The sequence below is a fragment of the Ambystoma mexicanum genome, chromosome 1p, assembly GCF_040938575.1.
Source record: "Ambystoma mexicanum isolate Mex_15411 chromosome 1p, UKY_AmexF1_1, whole genome shotgun sequence".
In the NCBI taxonomy this organism is placed as follows: domain Eukaryota; kingdom Metazoa; phylum Chordata; class Amphibia; order Caudata; family Ambystomatidae; genus Ambystoma; species Ambystoma mexicanum.
Window position 1 is genome coordinate 275,923,733 of NC_090921.1, and position 22,481 is coordinate 275,946,213.

At 44.1% G+C, this 22,481-nt stretch overlaps 1 protein-coding gene across 1 annotated transcript in view; it reads right to left on the reverse strand.

Moving 5' to 3' along the window:
* PLK5 (polo like kinase 5 (inactive)) overlaps positions 1-22,481 on the reverse strand; it is a 404,540-nt gene that overhangs the window by 339,436 nt on the left and 42,623 nt on the right. The window contains exon 2 of the mRNA XM_069646658.1: positions 3,489-3,596. Within this exon, the coding sequence (XP_069502759.1) occupies positions 3,489-3,596 (108 nt within the window). The remainder of the gene's footprint in view (positions 1-3,488; positions 3,597-22,481) is intronic.

Consider the following 22,481-nt stretch of genomic DNA (forward strand, 5'->3'; position numbering starts at 1 on the left):
CTTCCCCGGGGCTCCTCTTTATATAGCGTCCACCCAAAACCTCTCAGAGGGCTGCCTTCCGATGGAAGAGCCCCCTATCCCTGGAAGGCCCTTCTTCCTAATGCCACAGGGCAGGCTCCGTTGTTCCTTGCCGTTTCCAACCTCTGCCCTCACGCAGGTCCGTTGTTGTAGCCGGGCGCAGGGCCAGGCACTAATCCACCACTTCCTCCTCAGACCCAGTCCGGGGTCGGGCCCCGCCCGGACCAGCATTCCGCTCCGGCGCCGTGCTTCGCACCTCCTTCTGCGCCGAGCTCCGGCCCCGCTCTTCCGGGCTGCAGCCGCGCTCCACGGTTCCCCACCTCCTTCAGTGCCGGCGGGGACCCAGCTGGCTCTCCCCCCTCAAGGATCCCGGGGTACCGGAGCACTCCTCAGGGCTACCCCCATTGGGCCGCGAAGTTCCTCGCTCCAGTTGTGAGCCGGGCCAGAGCACCCTCCTTCCTCCAGGCCCCTAGATTCGGGCCGGGCCAGTCCGACCGTCGTGCTCCCTCTCTGCAGAACCGACGAGATCTGTCCCCACTCCTCCGGGTGGAAGCTGTGCTCCTCGACCTGCTGCCGCACTTCCCGGCTCTCCCTGTGCCGGCGGGGACTCACCGCCCCCCTCCTCCACCGATGGCTCCGAGGTGCCAGAGCACCCCCCGGGGCTCCCACCTTCAGTCCACAATGCTCCTCCCTCCAACAGTACGCCAGGCCGGGGCTCTCCCCTTCCTCCAGGCCCCTCGGATCGGGTCGGGCCGGTCCGCCCGCCACACCCCCTCTGCGCCGGGGCTATGAATAGTCCACACCGGCCAGCCCTCTCGGCACGGCCCCGACCTCCACTCCCGTGTCAGCTCCCTGAAGTGCCTGTATCGGGACCGGCGCGGCTCTTCCCACGCCACCTCCAATTGCAGCACAAACCCCGTAGAGTCCAACCCCCGTCACTACTCCGACACCTCAGAGGTTCCCTAATGCCGCTTCTTGAGCCACAGGTCGCCGCAAACGCTGGATGGTGGGCCTCCTCCAACATCAGGGCTCGGGAGCTCCGTGGGCACGTCTACCCAGTACGAGCGGCCATCTTGAATCCGTGTCTCCTGTTTTTGAAGATCCATAAAGCTAATCCATCTGCTGTTCCTCTGGATCCTCCTGCTTCTATTCTTACCTCACTTCTGTATCCCTGTCTTCTTCTCTTTTTGACCTCACTAATATAATTCTTCTCGTTCCACTGATGTTCTTCCTCACTCCTTTAAACATGCAACTATTCTATCTCTTCTTAAACAAATCTCTCGATTCTTCTCTGTCCTCCAACTTTCAACATATTTCTCTTCCTTTTTGTATCAATATTGATGGAATGCGTGGTTTATTCTCAACTTTCTTCCTGTCTTGACTGGAAAATGCACCTTTTTTGTCACTAACTTTCTTACTTATTGTGATGACTCTCCACACTTAATCTGTGTGATTACTTGACACAATTGATCGCTGTGGTTGCCATGCACATTTGATCCCTAGGAGAATCTTGCACACTCTATTTTGTCGCTTTGAACCCTCAGTTATGATAATATTGTGCGCCACCCTTCTGGTCACTCTCCATTCGTATGGTCTCCTTGCACTCCTCATTCTTCTGATCTCCTCTTTCAATTTCATTTCCGTGAAATTTTGATCGTTGCGGTTGAGTAGCACAATCAATCTCTATGTCCACGTTGCACATTCAGTTATTGGGAATGCCCTGCATACCTGATTCCGTTGGTCACCCTGCATACTTGAGCTTTGTGATCGCCTTGAAGACACTGCCATTGTAATTGCATTGTACCCTTGATTCTAATAAACTCGTTGAAGAGAATATCTATGTAGTCACATTACACTTTGAATCAATGCGGTCCATAGGTACACTCAATCATTTTGGGCCTCTAATCCTCATGATCACCCTAAATAGTCAATCTCTCTTATCACTTTGCACACTTGCTCCATGTTGTCACCCTGCACCCTTGATTATTGTGGTCATCTCACACACTATCCGCGGGAGCACTGTGAGGCATAAAGTCCTAGACTGTGCAGCTATAAGTAATCCTGGAACCTCTTGGCTATTTCTTGTTCTCCTGAGTGAACAAAGTATGATCCTGGAGCAGACAAGACTGCCATTTTGGCCCACTTTGCAATGTATGAATATCGAAATTTCCAAATTATTTTGAGGGTTCAAGCTATAAATTCCCTCCCTCATATATTCCCCATTGTGGCATACCACATCCATGCATCCATTCCTGTTATCTCGCTAATCTTGGTTGGTGGCTGTGTTCACAGCAGTGTTAATGATTCTGTCATAAATATGTTGTGACATAGAGAGCAGCCTCTTCTTATGGGTACACTTACCTATAATATCTCAATGACTGGACAATCTTTTATTTATGTTTTTGTACTTCTATTTATTCTCCTCTAGACTCCCGTTGCTGGCTCTTTTTTTCTGCCAGTCTTAACTTATTTTAAATGGATTTTAAGTGGCTCCAAAGCCCCTCCCATTCCTATCTTTTGTCTCTCATGCCAGTATATTCTTCTTTACGCTCTCTGCATTCTTCTTCTTTATTGTCTGTACAGCCTTCCTCTTGTGCCCAATCCCAGTTATGTTCTTTCATGCTTCTTGCCTCTAAGCTTTGGAATGCTCTCACTCTGTCTCTGTGCTCAGCATCTACACTTGCTTATTTTCATCTTGCTTTAACATCATCTGTATGGTGCTGTTTTTACAATCAATGCTCATTTCACCCCATACTCATACAAAGAAATGAAACCTAGTTTCCTCCACCATCATCATGCACAGTTGAATGGTGACTGAATTTCTTCTTCTATCGGCCCATATGTCTGTTTGGCTGGGTGAGCTGGGGTACACTGTATGTGTTGCACTTGAGCATTGCAGATGCCCTTAAATGGTGACAACCAGAATACCTACATAACAGTAATGTTGCACTCTCCATACATATGGTCACCTGACATATTCGGCCAGTTTGGTCAACTTGCACACTAAAAAGTTACCCCCAAATCCTTATTGTAATTTGATAATTCTGGCCACATTCAACACTTAAGTTCACTTTGCACAGTTATCCATAAGATTGCCTTGCACACTTGCTCCTTGTCATCATTTCACGCACACACGCCTATTATTATTACCTATTAAACTCTATTCCTCGAGGTAACCTTGCACACTGAATATTTATGGTAGCTTTGTGCACTTGGCACCATTGGCCATCTTGCAAAGGACTTCCTCGCAATCATGTTGCACATTCAATTTGTGAACAATTTGCTCACTTGATCATCTTTGATGTAATTTTATGCATTCGATCTCTTTTCCCACTTGCATGCTTTGAGTTCTCGGAAGCCATTTCAGTAGGCACGAGTGAGAGGGTGGCACAAACATTATACCCTTCTGCACTGCTAGCATAGACTCAGCCCTTACACTCCCTATTCGTCTACACAGACACCCAACTTACCTTGCCCCTCCTTCGTTGCTGAGTGATTCGCGACTGGGTGATGATCTTTACAGCATACACATGGTTGTTGCTCATGTTCGTGAACTTATAACACCTTCCAAAAGCACCCTATGAGGAACAAAGGCACAAATTGATGTTGCGCACCGAAGATGTGATTCATTCTCTGGTTGTACACACACTGCATTCTTTGGATAATGACAAAAAAAACTCAGAACTCTGAACTCTGCAGGGATCTAGTGGAAATTGGTCTGGGAGGTCCCACGTTTCTGTGAGTGTTGAGAGAGGACTGAAGCAACCCAATGGAGGTAGCTGGCAGTGTCTACTTGGGTGCTTCAGCAGGCTTCAGTTCCATGGTGTCAAAGGGGTTACTCAGAAACATACTAATAGAGAAGTATCTTTATTTCAGTCACTTTGAGTAGCTCATTCCAAATTTAGAGAAATGTGATTTATGTTCCAGAGCGGTAAACATTCTTGAGTGGATTGAGACAGTGGAATTCATCAAGATTTGTTTGGAGTTGGGTGCACTCCGGCTTTTCTGGTATTTTGGAGATTATTGAGATGGGGTGCTACAGGACTTTAATCAGTGGAGTAACTTTGCAGAAAATATTGGGGTGGGGGACATGACGTCTAAATGAAAAGGCCACCCTGCAAAATGAGTGGGACAAAATGATGGGCCACAAAAGTTGGGGGGGGCAAACTTGTCCCCCTTTAGAATTACGCCCATGACTTTAACTGTAGATGAATGTAGGCCAGAGGGAGGATTCTTTGAACCAGGTTGTGATGATGGCCTTCTGAGTCTGGCACCTTATTGAAGGATTGGTTGTTATGAAGTGTGATAAAATGATTTGGAGCATTTCCTCAGTATGTTTGGTAGGAGTGATGTTCCTGGATGCGCTAGGAATTTGGATGATTTGATGTTATTGTTTCCCAACAGAATGAGGTAGGTTGAAATTATATTGTTAGATGTGTTGTGGTGATGCATCATTACACAAGATTTTAATGATTATTGGAGAGTCGAAGCATTTCTTTATTAGACCGGCAAGAATAGAGAAGCGAGATGAGGAAGTATATGTAGAATTGAACAAACTATGTGCCCTGTTCTTTCTCCAGTCTCCAAGCCACTCTCAAGTGTTACCGAGACACGTAGGTCAGTGACTCAATCGAAAACAAGCTACATTACAACACCTCCAATGAAACAGTGACTACAAGATGGTGTCAAATGTTAGGTTTACTTATTATCTAGCAACTTAGCCAGGACTATCCACTTTTTCTGATCCCCACCTACCCTTGACTGGGGGTCTGATAATTTGTGATGCCCTGCCACCGTCCACCCTTAATTACATCACTGAGGAATCATTTTGAGCCATTGCTTAACACCACCCTCCCGCACAGACTTGCTATAGACACTTACACCTAGGACCATGAGAGCAATGTAATACACCTACAGTCTTACCGTATCACCTTTGCAGATGACTTTTACCTTCACCACATTGCTGTTGTCATAGAAGCTTTTACACCCATTAGTTGTGTATGTTTTGTAAAGCATCATATCCATTTATAAGCTAATCATCTTCCTCCTTATCAATCAGGGTGGTTAAGCTTGTTACTCATTCTTCTTCCCCTCGTGACCACCCACCTGGGTCATGCAGCTTGTCATAAGGCAATAGCGCATGGCTGTGTTTCTCAGTAAATCTTTCAAGACATTATTGTTTAGTAGCTAATTGAATGGTACCATTTATGAACCTGTTAATGCTTTCTACCAGCCATTGCTGGCAGTGTGTAGTGCAGTTTACTCATGACTAATGCTGAAGTAAGTAAAATACTCACACATTTCTATATATGCCCGGCCACTAATATTACTTCTGCACCTTGCATTTGGTCAGGCTGCGGCTAACATGCCCTTAATCCGTGTGGGCCATTATCCTGCTCCTCAACACTATGGGTAGAATGACGATTGCATTCCTCAATATTTTCCACTCACTTTTGGAACGTACTGGTAACTCTTGAGAATACTCCTTTAGTCTTGCATTGATATCACCCTACCCTTCCTGCATCCCTTAGCAAATTAAGTTAGCTTCCTGTGATAACATCACTACTGAGAGGCTACTTAATGGGTCTTGAGAGGCGTGCGGGACAGAGGCACCTGTTCTCTGATGCTGGCCCTTGTATAAAGGAGGAACCCAAAGAGACTAAATATCTTCTCTAGCCTTGTATATTATGCCACCCGTCAAGCCAAAATGAGTTGCAAGTAGCCCAGGCAATTAGAATGGAGAGATGTGTAAAGCGCAGAATTTGCTCATAGCAAGCCGTAAGCGGGGGGTTCTGTGAGCAACCTGGCAACACTTATAGATGCCCACAGTTCGTTAGAGACAAGTGCGCAACCTCAGCTGGTTGAATGTATGGTGAGTCAACTCCATGGAGGGGCAAAGGGCTTGTGACCCTTCCCATGCGATAGAAAATAACACAGACATCCTATAGTGAACTACTTGGTTTGTGTCATCCTGGAGTTGGGCGACCCTATGAAACATGGGCCGCTTGACCAAAACATGGCAAACCACCCTTATGTTTTCTCACTATAGTTAAGCACAGAGCACTCCACAGCTCAAACAGCCACACAATGGAAAATAGTAGTTTGTACTGATCCGCACAAATCGGAAAGGTCAGCTCCAGGCTTGGGTCTCCCGCTTATGAGCCAAATTGCAATTGAAAAAAAGGTATAAAAGAAATGTCATACATTGCATTATATGCCTATAATATGAAAGGCTCTAAACTCCCAGCCAGGCCACAATTTTGACATTGATATATTGCACAAATGTGCATTCAGGACCATTGACTTTGCCAGCATTCTTCTTCTCAAGCATAATTGGAAGAAACAGAACATTACGGAAACCTTTCAGAATGCATTATGGGGTTAATGTGTTCTCTGGAAACCAAAAAAGCTAGCTTTTTAACCTTGTCCCATTAGAAAATTGTTTTGCAAAACAAACTATCTTTCCACTTTCTTATAATTGCCACGTAGCAACTTCTTTGCCTTATTATTAGCCCATTGCAGCAGAGAACACAAATAATTCAGAAACATATGCTATATTGTATTAAACAAGAACATTATTTTGAAAAGATTTTGAAAAGTTTTTATTGCAAACCCAACAGCCACAAATGTATGGATAAAGCAGGGCTGTATTTTTTTCATTTGGCAAAGGCCAACATGTTCAGTCATGCTAGTTTTTATCTAAGTGACAGATAACATAATTAATGGTTTCAGTTCAAATGTAAACACACAAGATGTTCTATTCTTCTATTCCTACTGATTGCACAGATATCATAATTATCTGTTAGAACTTGATTGACTAACAGGAAAACAGAAGTGGGACTTAGTCTTTATAAATCAGCTTTTTCAGACAGTAGGGAGGAGAGCCTAAAATGTCACCAAAGACTATGACACTGTGGACAATGAAGAAGCAAGGCCTTGAGGACACTGCTGACCACCAGGATCTTGTGTTGCCTATGTACTGAAGTTGGTAGAAACTTTGATGACTAGAAAAAAAATAATTCAAGACTTTGGTCCTAAAAATGGGCACTTTGACAATATTTCCAAATTCTAATTTCTAATGCTTTCTTCAATAATTTGGAGGCAGCGCTAAACAGCAAAGCTGAACTGCCTTGGAAACCATCAGAAAACAGATTTCAGATGCCTTCACCCTGAAACAGTAAACTGCTCATGGGGCTTGCCAATTTTCCAAATTCAAATTGTTGAGCTGTTTCAATATTTTATTGGTTGAAATAAGCCATTTGTATCCATTTTATGAACATATATTTTTGATCCATGGCTGTAGATCTCCTTTAGGTTGCCCTTAGTTAGCTGGCAAAAGAAGCCATGGAATAGTTTTACCTTTTCCTCCTAATGGGTTATTCAGATGTTATCTGTATAACCTGTCCTGTCCCCTGATTTTTCAATCCACAGTGACACAATTAGAGTAGGATGCTGGGTATCTACTAAACTACGTTATTGCTAGACAAGATGCTGGGTATCTACTAAACTACCTTATTATACAGACAAGATAAGCATTGATACATACATTCAACCAGAAGGTAGACCCACAACAATATTGCTGTCTAATAGTAAGACTGTCAGCTACTCAGGGGTAGTAGAAAGTGCTGAGACCCATCTTTCTCCAGAGCCTTGCTTCAGGTACAGCACTATTCCCTGCTGCAGATCCTGCCACAGCCCAATGTGAGCATGTACACCACCTTTGGGACTTTGGAATGGAGGCTAGGCTCTGGCATGCATGGTGTGATGGAAATCATGACAGAAAAGACAACTGTGAGGATGGTGTGTATGTTAGGAGGTGGTTGTTGCACATGAAAAAAGGCAAGCAGAGTGAAAGGAAGAGGTGGGAGTAGTGAGATGTTGGAGTGGAACACAGGATAGAAAGCGAAGAGAAGGTGGTGGAGAAACAACTAAGGGAAGAGGAAGAAAGTAGGTGGAGAAACAACTAAGGAGAGAGAAAAAAGGCAACTAGAGAGATAAAGGAAAGAAATTAGGTGGAGGTGAAACAGCTAAGTAGAGAGGAAGACGAGGAAGTGAAGGAGAAACAACTAAAGCCGAGAAACTCACAGCAACGGAGGAAGGAAAGGAGGCAGAAAAGAAACACCTGCCGAGAGATGAGGGAAGGTGAAAGAGGAACACAAAGAAAATATAGAGGAAAATTCAGGGTGAAAGGAAGGAAAAACAAAAAATACCAACATACAGTGAACGGAGAGGAGTAGAAACAATAACAGAGAGAGAATGGAGAGGACATAGCGGCGAGAGAAAAGGAGAGAAGGAGGTGGAGGAACATCTTTCCCAAACTAAAAAGAAAAGGGAGGTGTGATATAGTTGTTCAGCTGTTATGATATGGTATGTTATTTATAACGCGCTTAATACCCAGAGGTTTCTAAGCGCAGACCTGGGGATCGAAGCTGTGGTGCTCCGTGTTGTCTTGTTTCCAAGGCGAGCACATTGCCACTGAGCTGGTTGCCCTGAAAGCCCGGAATGTCAATACTTGAATGGTTGGAAGGCTCTGGTTCTAGAGTGGGAGGCGAGTTGAAAGGAGAGGCTGTAATTTATGCTCTTCACAAATAAAGAGAGTATCAACTATCTTGGAGTAAGCGTTTGCTCATCATGTCATGTTGGAGATGAGGATGGGATGGAGTCATTGAACATGCAGAGGCTTCAGAATGGGTGAGTCCTTTTGTTGTGGTGAAGAAGGGCAATGGGACCATCAGGCACTCTTTTTCGACCTTAGGGAGGCCAACAAGAATTTAGTTAAAGAAAGATTTCTGATGCCAAAGATTGATGAGGTGATCTCAGATTTGTTTGGTTCAAAGGTATACTCACTGTTAGATTTGAGTTGTGGTACTCTTAGGTTTGTGTATGTTGCACAGTGCTTATCTGTGAATGCACGAGCTGTGAGAATGTTGGAGACCTGTTGTAGAATGTTGTCCCGTGAGTGTGTGTGAAGGTTCCAGCTCATGTCAGTTGGAGCTGGGCCTACCTGGGTGATGGGACCCAGTGGTGTCCTCTAATGTAAGATCTTGATGTAACTAAGAAGCAACCTTAAGTGTTTGACCTGCAAAGCGTACCAAGGCTGCTTTACATCAATGGCGACGAGGAAAACTGAAACAAAGAGCAGGTATGCTGAAAGTAAAGAAGAAACAGTCTGCTAAGGGGGAGCAACAAGATGAGAAGAGGAACCACTGCCCCCCAAAAGAAATGAAGTAAGTCCCATCACCCAGGGAACAAAGATGAGAGAGAAAAGCCCAAAGTAAGGGTATTAATCCCCTAGTGCAATATGCAGGGGAGGAAAAACCCAGCTTAACAAATGCAGAACCCCATTAGTTAGTGTCCTGCGCAGAACCCAAGAGAAATGCCAGCATAGAAAGGCATAGTAATAAATGGAGGAGTGATAATAGATGTCCCCTGCGCAACATGTTAACTAAGAAAACATAAGAATGTGCGTTTGAAACGGGTAAGAGACATTAAAAGGAAACAGGTTGAGTGTTAAGAGCCCAAGAAGAAAGAAGTTAGAGCTAGGCTCAGAAGAATGTTGCAGGAGAGCTGTAAGAATAACACTGGGGGGAAGTAAAGTTAAGCCCCAAAGGTCAATTGATGCCCCAAGAGCAAAGCAAGCCCTAAAGTGGAGAAGTATAAGCAGGGGCAAAATACAAGGGGAAGTGTAGTGAGAGAAGGCCCCAGCGCTTGCCCAGGGCACCAGTGAAGAAGAAGAGGCACTCCAGAGAAGTATTCAAGGGGTTGCTGAACAAAGAGGTTTCCCCAGTGCAGTCTCTAAAGAGCAATAGTGAATATGAAGGGGAGTAAATCCCAGTGCAGGGGTGGATGCAGCATCAAGTGTTAAAGCAGGAAGAAAAGATTGTCCCAGCGCTGATTCAAAAGTTAAAAAGGGCCCAAAGAGCTGAAAACCAGCCAGTGCATTTAATGGTGCTGCGCCTTGCCAAGAGATCCTGGAGAGGCATTTCAGGGTATGCTGGGAGTTGTGTGGCATCCACAAGGGGCTAGCAGGACAGCGTCAGGAGTTTAGAGAAATTGTTTGGGAGCAGAGGCCATGTTTTTTGCGAGAGGTGATATAAAGCAATGAAGTGCTGTGCACATTAATGGAGCATAATTCTGAAAAAGAAAATGCATGTAAGGTATGTGTGCTAGAGCGGCATGTTGAAATAGTTGACTGAATTGATGATTAACGTATGCTGCAATAGAGGATATAACTTTTTAAGACTTTGCAGGCATCTATGGACTTTTATGGACTTATTAGAAATACAGTCATAGAGCTGCCAGCCCCGTTAACATCCTACCGCTTAATTACGAGGTCTCCATGCGTGGCACGCTAAGGACGCCTGGTTTTACCAGGCATCCTTACCGGGTACCACGAGCAGACCATGATGCAAACAATGGGCCCGTCATTAATGGGCCCATTGTTTGCATCCGCCCTATTTCCATTGGGCCCTATGGGGGCTCGAATGGGAATGGGGATGTACAGGGTCTGGGTTCCTGAAATGGGGAAATACCGGGCCCTCCAAGGTCGGAATGGAGCAGTATTTCCCCATTCCAGGAACCCGGACCCAGTACCTGGAATGGGGGTAGCCATGCCGCAAATACCGGCATGGCTACCTCCAGGGTCGTAATGACCCTCATTGTGTTAAGTGTGTTTAAGTGAAGAGCATGAAGTATGCCAGGAGTGGCGAAATGCAACAGCCTGTGTATGTGAATTAGTGATAATGATTTTGAGGCTTTGCAGGTATCTGTAGATTACTATTGGACATTTAAGGACTTTATAGAAAGGAGTTACTGTGTTTCTAGACAATTGTATCTGTGTGATGTATGCCTAGTATGGCAAGATGTTTGAGCCAGTGTAGGTGGGCTAGAGGTAATTCGTTTTGAGGCATTGCAGGGTTTATGTTGTGCAATACAACAAAGACTTTTAGCACTACAACATGACTTTTCACCATGCATGTTTTTGTTTGGGCCCAGCAAAACCAAACCAAATTGTAATAATTTGAACGTGTAGATCATTCTTGGTAAGGATGGAAGTATAGCGCTAAGTGATCTGAAATGTATCAAGGATGACAGAGAGATCAGAGTGATTATGTCAGCAAATGTGCAAGAGTCGTGTACCCTCGAATGTTTAAGTTGAGGTTTGTGCCTAATATACTTAAATAAAGGGAGGTTGTGCCTCCCACATTGAGATTCTGGGTGTCAGATTAAAGTAGGGGTCATGCCCATAGAAGATGTTACAAGGTCATGCCTCAGCAATGGTTAAAGGATAGTTCCGGGACTTTTTTTTTATTGTTCCTATGGTTCGGCCATGTGTTTTTAAGCATAAATCGGTAGATCGTAGAAAACTTTCCTATGGACCTTACCCGACTTTTCGTCCATTAACGCACTCGAAAACATCCGCCATTTTATGATAATCCTATCATTTCCCCCCATCGCCCTGGCTCACCTGCTTTTGCGGCACTAAATCAAATCCCCCGCCCCTGAGCCTGACATCAGCAGACGCGTACCGCCCATTTCCCGTTTTGTGTCAACAATCGCTGCGCCTCAGCTAATGAAGTGTCGCCATGGAAATGGCAGGACGCCTCTTTCCTCAATAAGTATAAACAGACCGTTTCACAACACACAGCAGCAGATTTTCGAATCCATTCCTCTCTCTGTGTTACTTTGAGTATTCTGTGACTCGTTTCTGTGCTCTGGTCAGCTACCTTCGTTGATTGTAGCCCGTGTGAACAGATACCAGTACCACCGCTATAAATTATTTTACTTTCTTTACCACACAATGGCTACAATAATGCCGTATATGTACGAGCCCGAGTACACCGAGGAAGAACTACTGGAAAGGCAAGCACGCGAAAACGATGGGGATTCGGACGGCAGTTGGGAGGACCAGTCAACGGATGAAGAGCCTGGACCATGTCGCATGGACGGCGTCTCCACCTGGTGCACGTGCAATCGGTGCGAGCTAATGCCAACTGAGGAGGAGAACTGCTGCTGCCGAGAAAACTCGGGATGCCTGGCCTACATTTCGGAAGGCGAGCCAAGTCAGCAATGCATCACTGAGCTGCCAGAGTTCAGGGAAGCCTGCCTCTCACGCACCGTGTTGAGGATGATGATGGTGCTTATGCACGAACTTCGCGGCACTGTTCGTCCGCGTAATCCGAGTAACGAGTAAGTATACTCTGGTTGTGATGTCAGTGATGCCAGTACTATGTCATGGTCGTCTCCCACATATAAAATTGCATCTACATATCATTCGAATGCATGTAAATTGGTTCCATATTGTGCATTTTCTAGATAGAATTTTTTTCAAAGCAGAATGACATTTTTTACCTGAATCGACAGTGATAAGAAAGTTTTGTCATTTTAATACAGTTTGCATCTTTCATTTTCACAGGTGGTACAGGCTGGTGGCCTATCGTTGCTTCACTTGGTGGCTTCACGGGAGGCTCGGACACCGCGTTCGGAGAGTAATACCTGCCTGTGCGGTACTTGCCATTAGACAACATTTCCCCAGCGACAGTGGACAATACCGCGGATTTTCCCTGGATGTGCTGCAACCGCAAATTTACAATGTGTAATGTTTATTATTTATGTTCAATTGAAATTAAGATCCAAAATAAAACCCAATATATATTTTAACAATGGTTGTTTTGATTTGTTCAAGCGTTGGCAATAAAAGGAAGGCCGTTGTATTTTATTGATACAAAACATGGTTATAGGTCTGCACGACCACCGCCCCAATCCACCCCCCGCCCTATCAAAGGCAGTTCGCACCGGGGTACTTGTGCTGGCAACTGGAGCAGTCAGGGAGCGATAAAGGCCAAGAGGTGCCAAAGACTGTACACTTCAAAGTGGTCTATAGAGCATGGGTTGTTGTTCCCATGTCTACCTCCAGACCCCGTGTCTCCTGCCACGCATCCCCCCTCACGCTGGACGGCCCCCTGCAATCCACATAATGCCACGACATATACACGTCATTCATTCACAAACACACCCCTGTTTCGAATTCTTTATTATTATTAGTTTTTCGTTCTCAAATATTTAGAGCCTGTGTCCTTAACATCTAGATTGTGTGATATCACATATTCCCCTCTTTGTCCACTCGATTCGTTACCATGGGCTTGTCGATACATTTACTCTATGACTTTGTCACTTGGTGATTAGTAGATTAGGAATGCACATAGCTATATTGGCTTGACTCGCCAGTTCAATACCTCTTATTAGTACAGAGATACGGCCACCTGAGATACCCCCCCATATAATTGTCATTTATATTGATGCGAGATGGGGGCACCCCGCGAATCCTTCTGGTTTCGCGGTGGTGCCCCCACTCGCATCCCAGAGTAAGCAATGTCTGTTTGAGTGCTTTCCTCCACATATTTAATATAGAGACCCCGCTACATGGGTTACATTGATTCCAAGGAGCTCTTACCTATTACTCTATGGAGCCCCTCTCTCTGCAATGAGTGGCCCACACTAATATGGCGGATTTCCCGGCTGGCCCAGCGCGCATGCGTGGGGTTACCGGGACAACAACTAATGCCTACCGCAGTGGAGCCGCCGCGCTTACAGCGGTCGGCTCATTTGGCGTTTACCTGCAACCTTGGTAGGTCTTTAGACTCCGTGTGGACGGCGCACCTGCGTCTGCACTTTTTCTGCACCCGCCTTTTTACACTTGGCGTGATGCATTGAACTTCATGTATCTCGTAGCGAGATATCAGGCTTGCGCTCCTATATACATTTAATATCTGTTTCTATCCCCTCGGTGGATAGCTTAGACATAACTCGTTGTGAAAACTTTGTTATGACCATCGAGATGACTCATGACTGCTTGGTCTGATCATTACCCTGTTACTATTCTTTATAGGGTGTCCCGGCCGTATTCTGTCACTTCCCGGCCTCCGGCGCATTATAGCTGTTGACTGGGTCTGAATTGGAACTTTATCAGCCTCAGATTGAGGTTAGTACCCATTACCTCTCTACTTATTTCGGTTCAAAATTACATCAGTTAACCTCACTGATTAGCTTAAATGGTAATGTTTACTCTTTTGAATTCCCCGCAGGAAAGGCTTTTAGAACGCATTTAGCAACCACTACCCTACTACATACAGGAACAATGAAGTCCCCACCCTGAAGATGGATCATTCGATCCGAAACGCGTTGGTTACCTATGTCACCTATTATTAGGGGCTTCTCTGAATGGAGTTACTTCACAATACAAAACCCCAAGAGTGAACTTATTGCTGTTTGTCAAATTTATATCGCTGGTTTACAATTGGTTAATGAAATGTATACATGTCCCTTTGAACATTTACAGGATGTAAATAATTATGCTAGGCTTTGAGCTACTTGCTTTCTGCTTTTGTTGCATTTATGTACCTTCATGAACCAGGATATACTCTGTTTGTTAATTGGAATAAGAATTCCTGGATGCTTCACCATTGTCTGAATAATTCTTTTGTACATTGTTCATTTGTTTGAAAAAACAGACCTGGAGAGGTCTATTAAAAAGTATCAAAAAGTATTAGTCAGTACCAGATCTGTATAATTGGTTACATAAGTGATCTTACATGCCCGGTTTACCCTTTCTTGATGTTATTTATTTTCTATTTTGTAATTTGTTAAAGTTAAGACTCAATTAACACTCTTTCCACATGAGAGTATTAATTGATCAACGAAGAGTCAACATTTAACTCCCGAACGAAGATTCGGTAGGAGTGCATTTGGGCTTACTGCCTAGCAATAGGTAGTTTAGGTTGTTTCGAATTCTTTATAACCCACTTCATATTTCTAATGAGCACTTCTTTGCGCTTTGCTAGTCAACCCGTGAAGGTGCTGGTTATCTGCTCTTCGTCTCTGTGAACTTCCGTGACCACTTCGAGGAAACTCGTCAGTTTGCAACCTGTGAACTGCTCCCTGTTCTACGACAAGAAACTACTCTGATCCCTGCATCTAACTGTTTGTTCGTCAAGGTAAGGCCATGTACCATAATCATTTTGCGTCCAATTTCTTTTCGTTCAAGACAGTACATGCAAGGAACTAGACACATGTTCTGAGTTTACATTGGTATTCATAGAGAATTGTTGATCTTTACTTTTCAGAACTTTCCACAATGCCTGCCTGTTCCATTGGCGGTTGCCCTTCGAAGACCCATAATAAATCTGAAGGTACTATAATGCATGTTTTCCCTAAGACAATAGATCAGATAAGAGAATGGGTCCGATATTGCGGATATCCACCGTCTGAGCTTGAAAGTAGAGTCCTAGAGGTCTTTGCGGACAAGAGGGGTGATCGATACCGCATCTGCAGCAGGCACTTTACCTCTGACATGTACTCCACATCATTGCTAATAAAGAAGAACACACCGCGAGCGAGGCGAAAATTGCTCTCAACCGCTATTCCCACTCTATTCGTCCACATCCCTACACTGGTGAGTCAAGTTTACGTATTTATCTCTCGGCCTTGCGGTAGTGTGTAGCATTAGCTAACAATAATTTCCCATTTATGTATCCACTCAATATGAAGGCGGAAGATTCTCCATCCGTGTCGTTATTGCAGTCATCAGCCACTTCAAGCGCCTATCGGGTAATCTTACTTAGCTATTCTGCCACTGACTTGTTTTAGGCATGTAAATCAATAGTTTTAATTTATCGTGTGATTATTTTACCTAATGGTATACCCTTGTACTCGTCCTCTAGTCTTTGTTTTCAGTTAAAATTATTGTTATCCAAAATAATGCAAGTACTGTCTTTCAGGGAGATGCTGAGGAGTCCAACGTATTGACGACTACCGTTGATGTCACTCAGATGCTCGAGGTACGTTTCCGGACAGTTCCATCGATGGAGATCACCAGATCTTGCATTCTTGTAGCGTGATTGTTACACACAATGTTTCTTTCGTTTTTAGCCATTGATATGTCCGTCTGTCGTCGCCCTCCTATGTGTCTTCTTTTTTCAATATTGTGTTCATTACTAATGAAAGTCCTATGTTTCAGGGAGTCGATGGAGCATTAGTCCAAAAAGAAGGGGGAGCATGCAGTTACGGGTCGGCGCAACAGCTTGCAGAAGTGTGCACCGCAGTTACATCGTCCCTTGATGTTCTTATGCATTTCGAGGTATGGATACTGACAGTTCGATCAAGCGAAATCATATGACGTGATTACATCCGCTATACTTCCTTCTTTATTAACGCAAGTACTATGTTTCAGGGAGATGACGGAGCTTCTTCTACAAGAACATCACCCCTAGTAGTTGATGCAGATCTCTGGGTGGTGACACTTCCAACGATCGAGCAAATCGAATCATATTTACATATCCATTATTTATTTTAGACAACTGATCATTTGTGCAGGTCTATTTAGATGAGCCGTTCACGCCTGCACAAAGTTTCTGTTCTTTTTATCAAAATAGAAAACCATACTAATGCAATTACTGTGTTTCAGGGAGTCACTGAAGCATCATCTTCAATAATATCATCAATGGAAGTCTATGAGGAGCCCGAGGTATGGATCTTGACAGTTCCATCCAGCTAGATCAACTATGCGTGAATAATTGTCGTTTGAATGTTCTACACAAAGCGTTCATTCGTGTTTTGCTATTGAGGTGTACGTGGGTATTGGTCCCCAAGTACATTTTGTGTTTTCGATATTATTATACATACTAATGAAAGTTCTATGTTTCAGGGAGTCGATGGAGCGTTAGTGCGTGATGGATGTGCTTATCATGCAGCGCAAGAGGAAGTGGAGACATGCACACACGAGTCGGAGAAACAGCGTCCTGATGTTGAAGTTTGAGGCAAGAAAGTTTCAAAGAAAAGAAAGCAAAAGAAGGTTAGTGTCCTGGTCACTATATTATGTTGTTTTTCACTGTTAATAGTTCAATACTGTAAGTTGTGTTTAAACTGAACATCCCTTTTCCAATCTGTCCTCTAGTTGCGAGTGGGTGTACGAACTAGATCTACACAGACAGTGAAGCGAACGAGAGATGTTGCTTGTCAAACCTTTTGGCAGGGACTTGAGACTGGAGATGCATCGTGCCAATGGGAAGAATATGAAGTGATTGACAACGGAGCTATACCACCACCAGCCATTGATAGTGAATGTCCTCCTGGTAGTTCGGATGCAGTTGGAGATAAATTCACAGAATCCACACCCGCAAAAACTAAGACCGCGAGAAAGTTGAAGAAATTGTCCTATTCACCCATTGCCGGAGAAGGAACAGATGTTGCAATGGAAGAGAATGAAGTGGACTACAATGAAACACCTTCAATATCACTGAACATAGCGGAAGACGATATCAGAGATTCTACCTTTCATGTGAGTGACATGTCCTCAACGTTACAGGCCGAACCAGCTGGGATGCAGAGTGACAGTATAAGGAAAGAGGCCAAATTCATTGTATTCGATAGTTGTTTGATTGATATTATTATTCGGTTGAAATGTGGGCATTCGGTAGGTGGGGAAGTATGTGGGGAGCCATTGATTAATGTGACTCATGCAATTCGAGGCACTAACCTTAAAATACATGCCACCTGTACAAAATATCATCCTTTCTCATGGTCTGCACAACCCACGCTGGGACAACTGCCAGCAGGCAATCTACTTTGTGCAGCGGCTGCACTTTTTAGTGGTTCAAGTTTTAAAAAATTAGAGTCTTTCTTTCAGTTTGTGGGAATCCGTTTCATTGCGAAAACTCAGTTCTACAAATACCAAACCGATTATCTATTTCCAGCCATTAGCGAAGCTTGGAGAATGGAAAAAATGTCTATTGATAGTACATTCGCGGGCAAACGGTTCAGGCTAGCCGGTGATGGACAGTGCGACAGCCCAGGATTTTCAGCCAAGTACTGCACCTACCACTTTCAGGACATGGAAAGTAAGAAAATTGTGAGTTCGGTGGTTGTGCAGGTGTCACAAAGTACATCCTCAGTGGCCATGGAGAAAGTTGGCTTTGTAGCATCATTGCAAGAACTACAATCGCGGGGAATGGTGATCGACCTGATAGCCACGGACAGACACGTTTCAATTGCCAAGACAATGAGAGAATATCACCAATTTGACGTTTGGCATCTTGCAAAAACAATCAATAAAAAATTGTCGGCTGCAGGTAAAAAAAAAGATATGCAAGGTATTTCACAGTGGTCCAAGTCAATCAGCAACCATCTTTGGTGGAGCTCAAAAACATGTGGAGGGTCGTTGGAAATTCTACTGGAAAAATGGCGGTCAGTAATGCTACACTGTACAAACGTGCACAGCTGGAACACGAACCAACATTTCCACAATTGTGAACATGGCCATTTGTCCACAGAGGAGGCACGGAAGAAGAAGTGGTTGATTCCTTCATCACCCACTCACAAAGCCATTGAAAAGATTGTATTTGATAAAACTATAACAAAAGCTTTGAGGGGACTCACGGAATTCTGCCACACAGGAGATTTGGAGGTGTTCCACAATATGTGCCTAAAGTACAGGCCAAAACGATTGCATTTTGGTATGGAGGGCATGATAAATCGGACTCTTTTAGCGGTCTTGGCACATAACCATAATGTCGGCCGTCAACAAAGTAGGACGACCGGAACTTTAGGGACGCTTCGCTACAATAAGGCCTTCACTAAAAGAAGTAAACAATGGGTGATCAAACCAGTGTTTGAGGATATGCAATATGAGTTTATTGAGAGACTTATTGTTGACGTCCTAGATAGGCACATAAATGGAGTTGTGAACGAACCTGTGCAGGTGACAACTGCATTGCCACCCAACATTGCCTCTGTTCCATGTCCACCTAAAGAAGAGCTCATTGAGAAATACACATCACGGTTTAAATGATTGTAATTTGATTGTCTGTTCTCTCGAGTCTCCTCATGTTGCAGGCCCATTGAATATGTTTATATATCCAACCTTGTTCATTTGCGCATTAAATTAAACCAAACAGTAATATAAATGATTTTTCCAAAAATATAGAATGTCTCCGTATTTATGGTTCTGTGGGGCAGCAAAGCACGCAGACAAAATGCAAAGATGGAGTGTAAATTTCAAGTCCTGTAAGACGGCCTTACACTGAATGTAGCTAACTAGGAATGTGTGTTCGTTCAAAGTGAAGGTCAGCTGCTTTGATTTTTTCTCGGGTGCCAGAATGGCCCACGACTCAGTATAAGGTTCTATTGTTATTTGACCTTGACAGGCCGGGACCACGTAAGAAACGATAATGAATATAATTTCAGAAACGAAAGCCATTTCATGTTCGTTCATTAGAAGAAATAAAACGTCGGCATAGAAGGAGTGGTATTTTTCGGGGCTGCCCTACGCACAGACACAATGGAAAATGCAAATATAATGTAAGTAACTCTTTAGATGAGTTTATACCGCAATTTAATTACTATACAGTAGCTTTAAAGACGGGTTAAGTTGTACTTGTTCATTCTATGTGGCATATTGTTTTGTACCGCTTACTATCTTGGGGAGAACCGTCTCCTTTTACGGAAGCACCTCCAAACCTTCCTCTTTGCTTCTGCTTTCTCTCTCCCTCTCCCCTGCTACAACTTGTCCACTGTCTGCGACCTCGGTCCTGGGCCCTTGCACTCTCCACCTGCACTCCCTGTCAACCCCTGCACTGGGGGACTGTCTCAGTATCCTACAGCCCCCCTTGACGTATAAAACCCAGTTGCACTGTCCTAGCTATGAAATAATTTCCAGACCTAATATATAAAATGAATAATTTTAATAAAGATCTGATGGTGAGACTAATTTCCTTTTTTTATGTTTTTCAAATAGATACATCGTCCATTATTGTCTGTGTCACGAGTACCAGACACCGGCGGATGGCTTCTATAATCGCCAGTTGCTTCTCCGCGTGAACAACGTTAGCACCCTGACCATTTTGTGGGACGATCGCCAAGTACAAGTATGCCCTTACGCGGTACTAACGGCTAGATGCAACATACAGACCGTTGTGGTGCCCTAGTGCCTCGTTGTTGGAATAGCCATGCGATTATCAGTGCGACCGAAGAGGTTATTTTATCGTAAACCAACACCCTGTCTACTGCACACGAACATCGCTTGCCTCAAGACGAAATATTTTGGATCGAGAGCAAATAAAAATTAATTTATCTAAGACCCTGTGTACAGCAAAGGAACATCGTGTGCTTCGAAACGAACTTTTCGGAACGTGAACAAATAAAAATGCAAATCGCTGAATATTCTCAAAACATTTGATGTCAAATAAATGTACTTTGCCAAATGTACAATCTTGCCGTTTGCTTTTAAACCACTGTTTCATATTCCGAATTGTGGCGCTGTATTGTGAGATGATCTAAGACCCTGTGTACAGCAAAAGAACATCGTGTGCCTCGAAACGAACTTTTTGGAACGTGAGCAAATAAAAATGCTAATCGCTGAATATTCTCAAAACATTTGATGTCAAATAAATGTACTTTACCAAATTTACAATCTTGCGGTTTAATTTAAAAGTACAGTTTCATATTCCCAATTGTGGCGCGCTGTGTTGTTTGAGCTCATCTGTGTTGATTTCCTGGTTCTGTGTGGAGTCGCGTAGAAGACGCCTGGGCGCGTTTGCCTACGCAGCTCAGTCACGTCACGGATAGAGGCGGGGAATATGAATGTTTTGATCAAGTCTGTTTCAGGGGCGGGGGATTTGATTTAGTGCCGCAAAAGCAGGTGAGCCAGGGCGATGGGGGGAAATGATAGGATTATCATAAAATGGCGGCTGATTTCAAGTGCGTTAATGGACGAAAAGTCGGGTAAGGTCCATAGGAAAGTTTACTACGATCTACCGATTTATGCTTAAAAACACATGGCCGAACCGTAGGGACAATAAAAAAAAAGTCACGGAACTATCCTTTAAGGGGGTGAGGTCACGCCTGCACTCAGATATATATGTAGGAGTAGTATGTTTCCCAATATATTTAGTCAGAGGTCACGCCTCTACAAGGTGGTAATGGTTAGGTCGTGCCAAGGACCATTTATTTAGAAGAGGGAGGGTTCCCTGAAAGTTGTCATGGGGAGGTAGTGCCTACCGCCATGTATCGTAGGTGGGATAGTGATTTACACAGAGGTGAAGTGAGAGGTCACGCCTCTATGGTTGTTGGGTCGCGCCTGAGCCATCAGTGTTTCTAAGTTGGCTGTGGAGTCAACCCCATGTTGTTTTTAGAGTAGCACACCGTCTTTAAAAGGTGCAAGTTGCTGTGTGAATGTGCGTTGTGTTTTCGTGAGAAAAGGAGATATGTTGTAAAGTAGATTTGTTTATGTGTGTGTGTCTGAAGTAAGAGAGGAAGATATGTTGTAAAGTGCTTATCTGTGAATGCATGAGCTGAGAGACTGCTGGAGTCCTGTTGTAGAATGTTGTCCTGTGAGTGTGTGTGAAGGTTCCAGCTCATTTCAGTTGAAGCTGGGCCTATCTGGGTGATGGAACCCAGTGGTGTCCTCTAATGTAAATTCTTGATGTAACTAAGAATAAACCTTAAGTGTTTGACCTGCAAAGCGTATCAAGGCTGCTTTACATCAGTGTGCACCCAGACTCTTACAACATCCTGATATTCATCACTCACCTAGGCCTATTCAGATGTGTCAGAATGCCGTTCGGTCTAGTTTACGCCATCAGTGTTTTTCAGAGTGATGTACAACCTCCTCAGTGATGTGGGTGGGGGGAAGTTTTATCAAGATGACATTTAAGTTTGGGGTTGTGACCGGAATGAGCCTGATTTAAGGCTGAGAATAGTATTGAAAAGTCTAGGTGATGCTGGTCTAACTTTGAGATTGGAGAAGTGCACATCTGGGAAGTCCTCAGTGGTCTACTTGGGTTACAACTCGTCAGGTGAGGGCATACGGCCTAAGCCTAGTTCCGTCAAGGCCATTACAGAAATGCCACCCCCCCCAAGAAAAGTCAAAGGTGTTTCCATTCTTAGGTCTAATTGAATATTATGCCAAGTTTGTGATGGGTTTGGTGGATAAGACAGTAGCTTTGAGGAGATTTACCAGGAGAGGAGTTCAATTTGAATGGTCGAATGCCAGTAAGGAAGAGTTTGTAACAGTCAAACAAGACATTTTGTCTGCTCCAGTACTTCAGCATTTCAAAGAAGATTGGGACACAGTTCTTTACACTGATGCATCCGAATTTGGTTTGGGAACAGTGCCCACATAAGAATCGTCCATGTCCCAAAACACTATAGCATTTGCATCTTGCATGCCTAAAGATGTCGGGAGCCGTTATCGAGCAGGAGGCACTTGCAGTGGTCTGGGCTGTTCTCAAGTTCATGGTGTATTTGTTCGGAAGAGATTTTGGGATACGTACTGATCACTAGCCACTCGTTTCCATTTTCAAAAGCAAGGGTCTGGATGGTGTGTCGCAGAGGATATTGAAATGCAGTGGCAGATTTAAGGCAAAGGGCCCCGTGGGCAGCACCTGACAGAGGGCCCTAGGTGGGCGGGT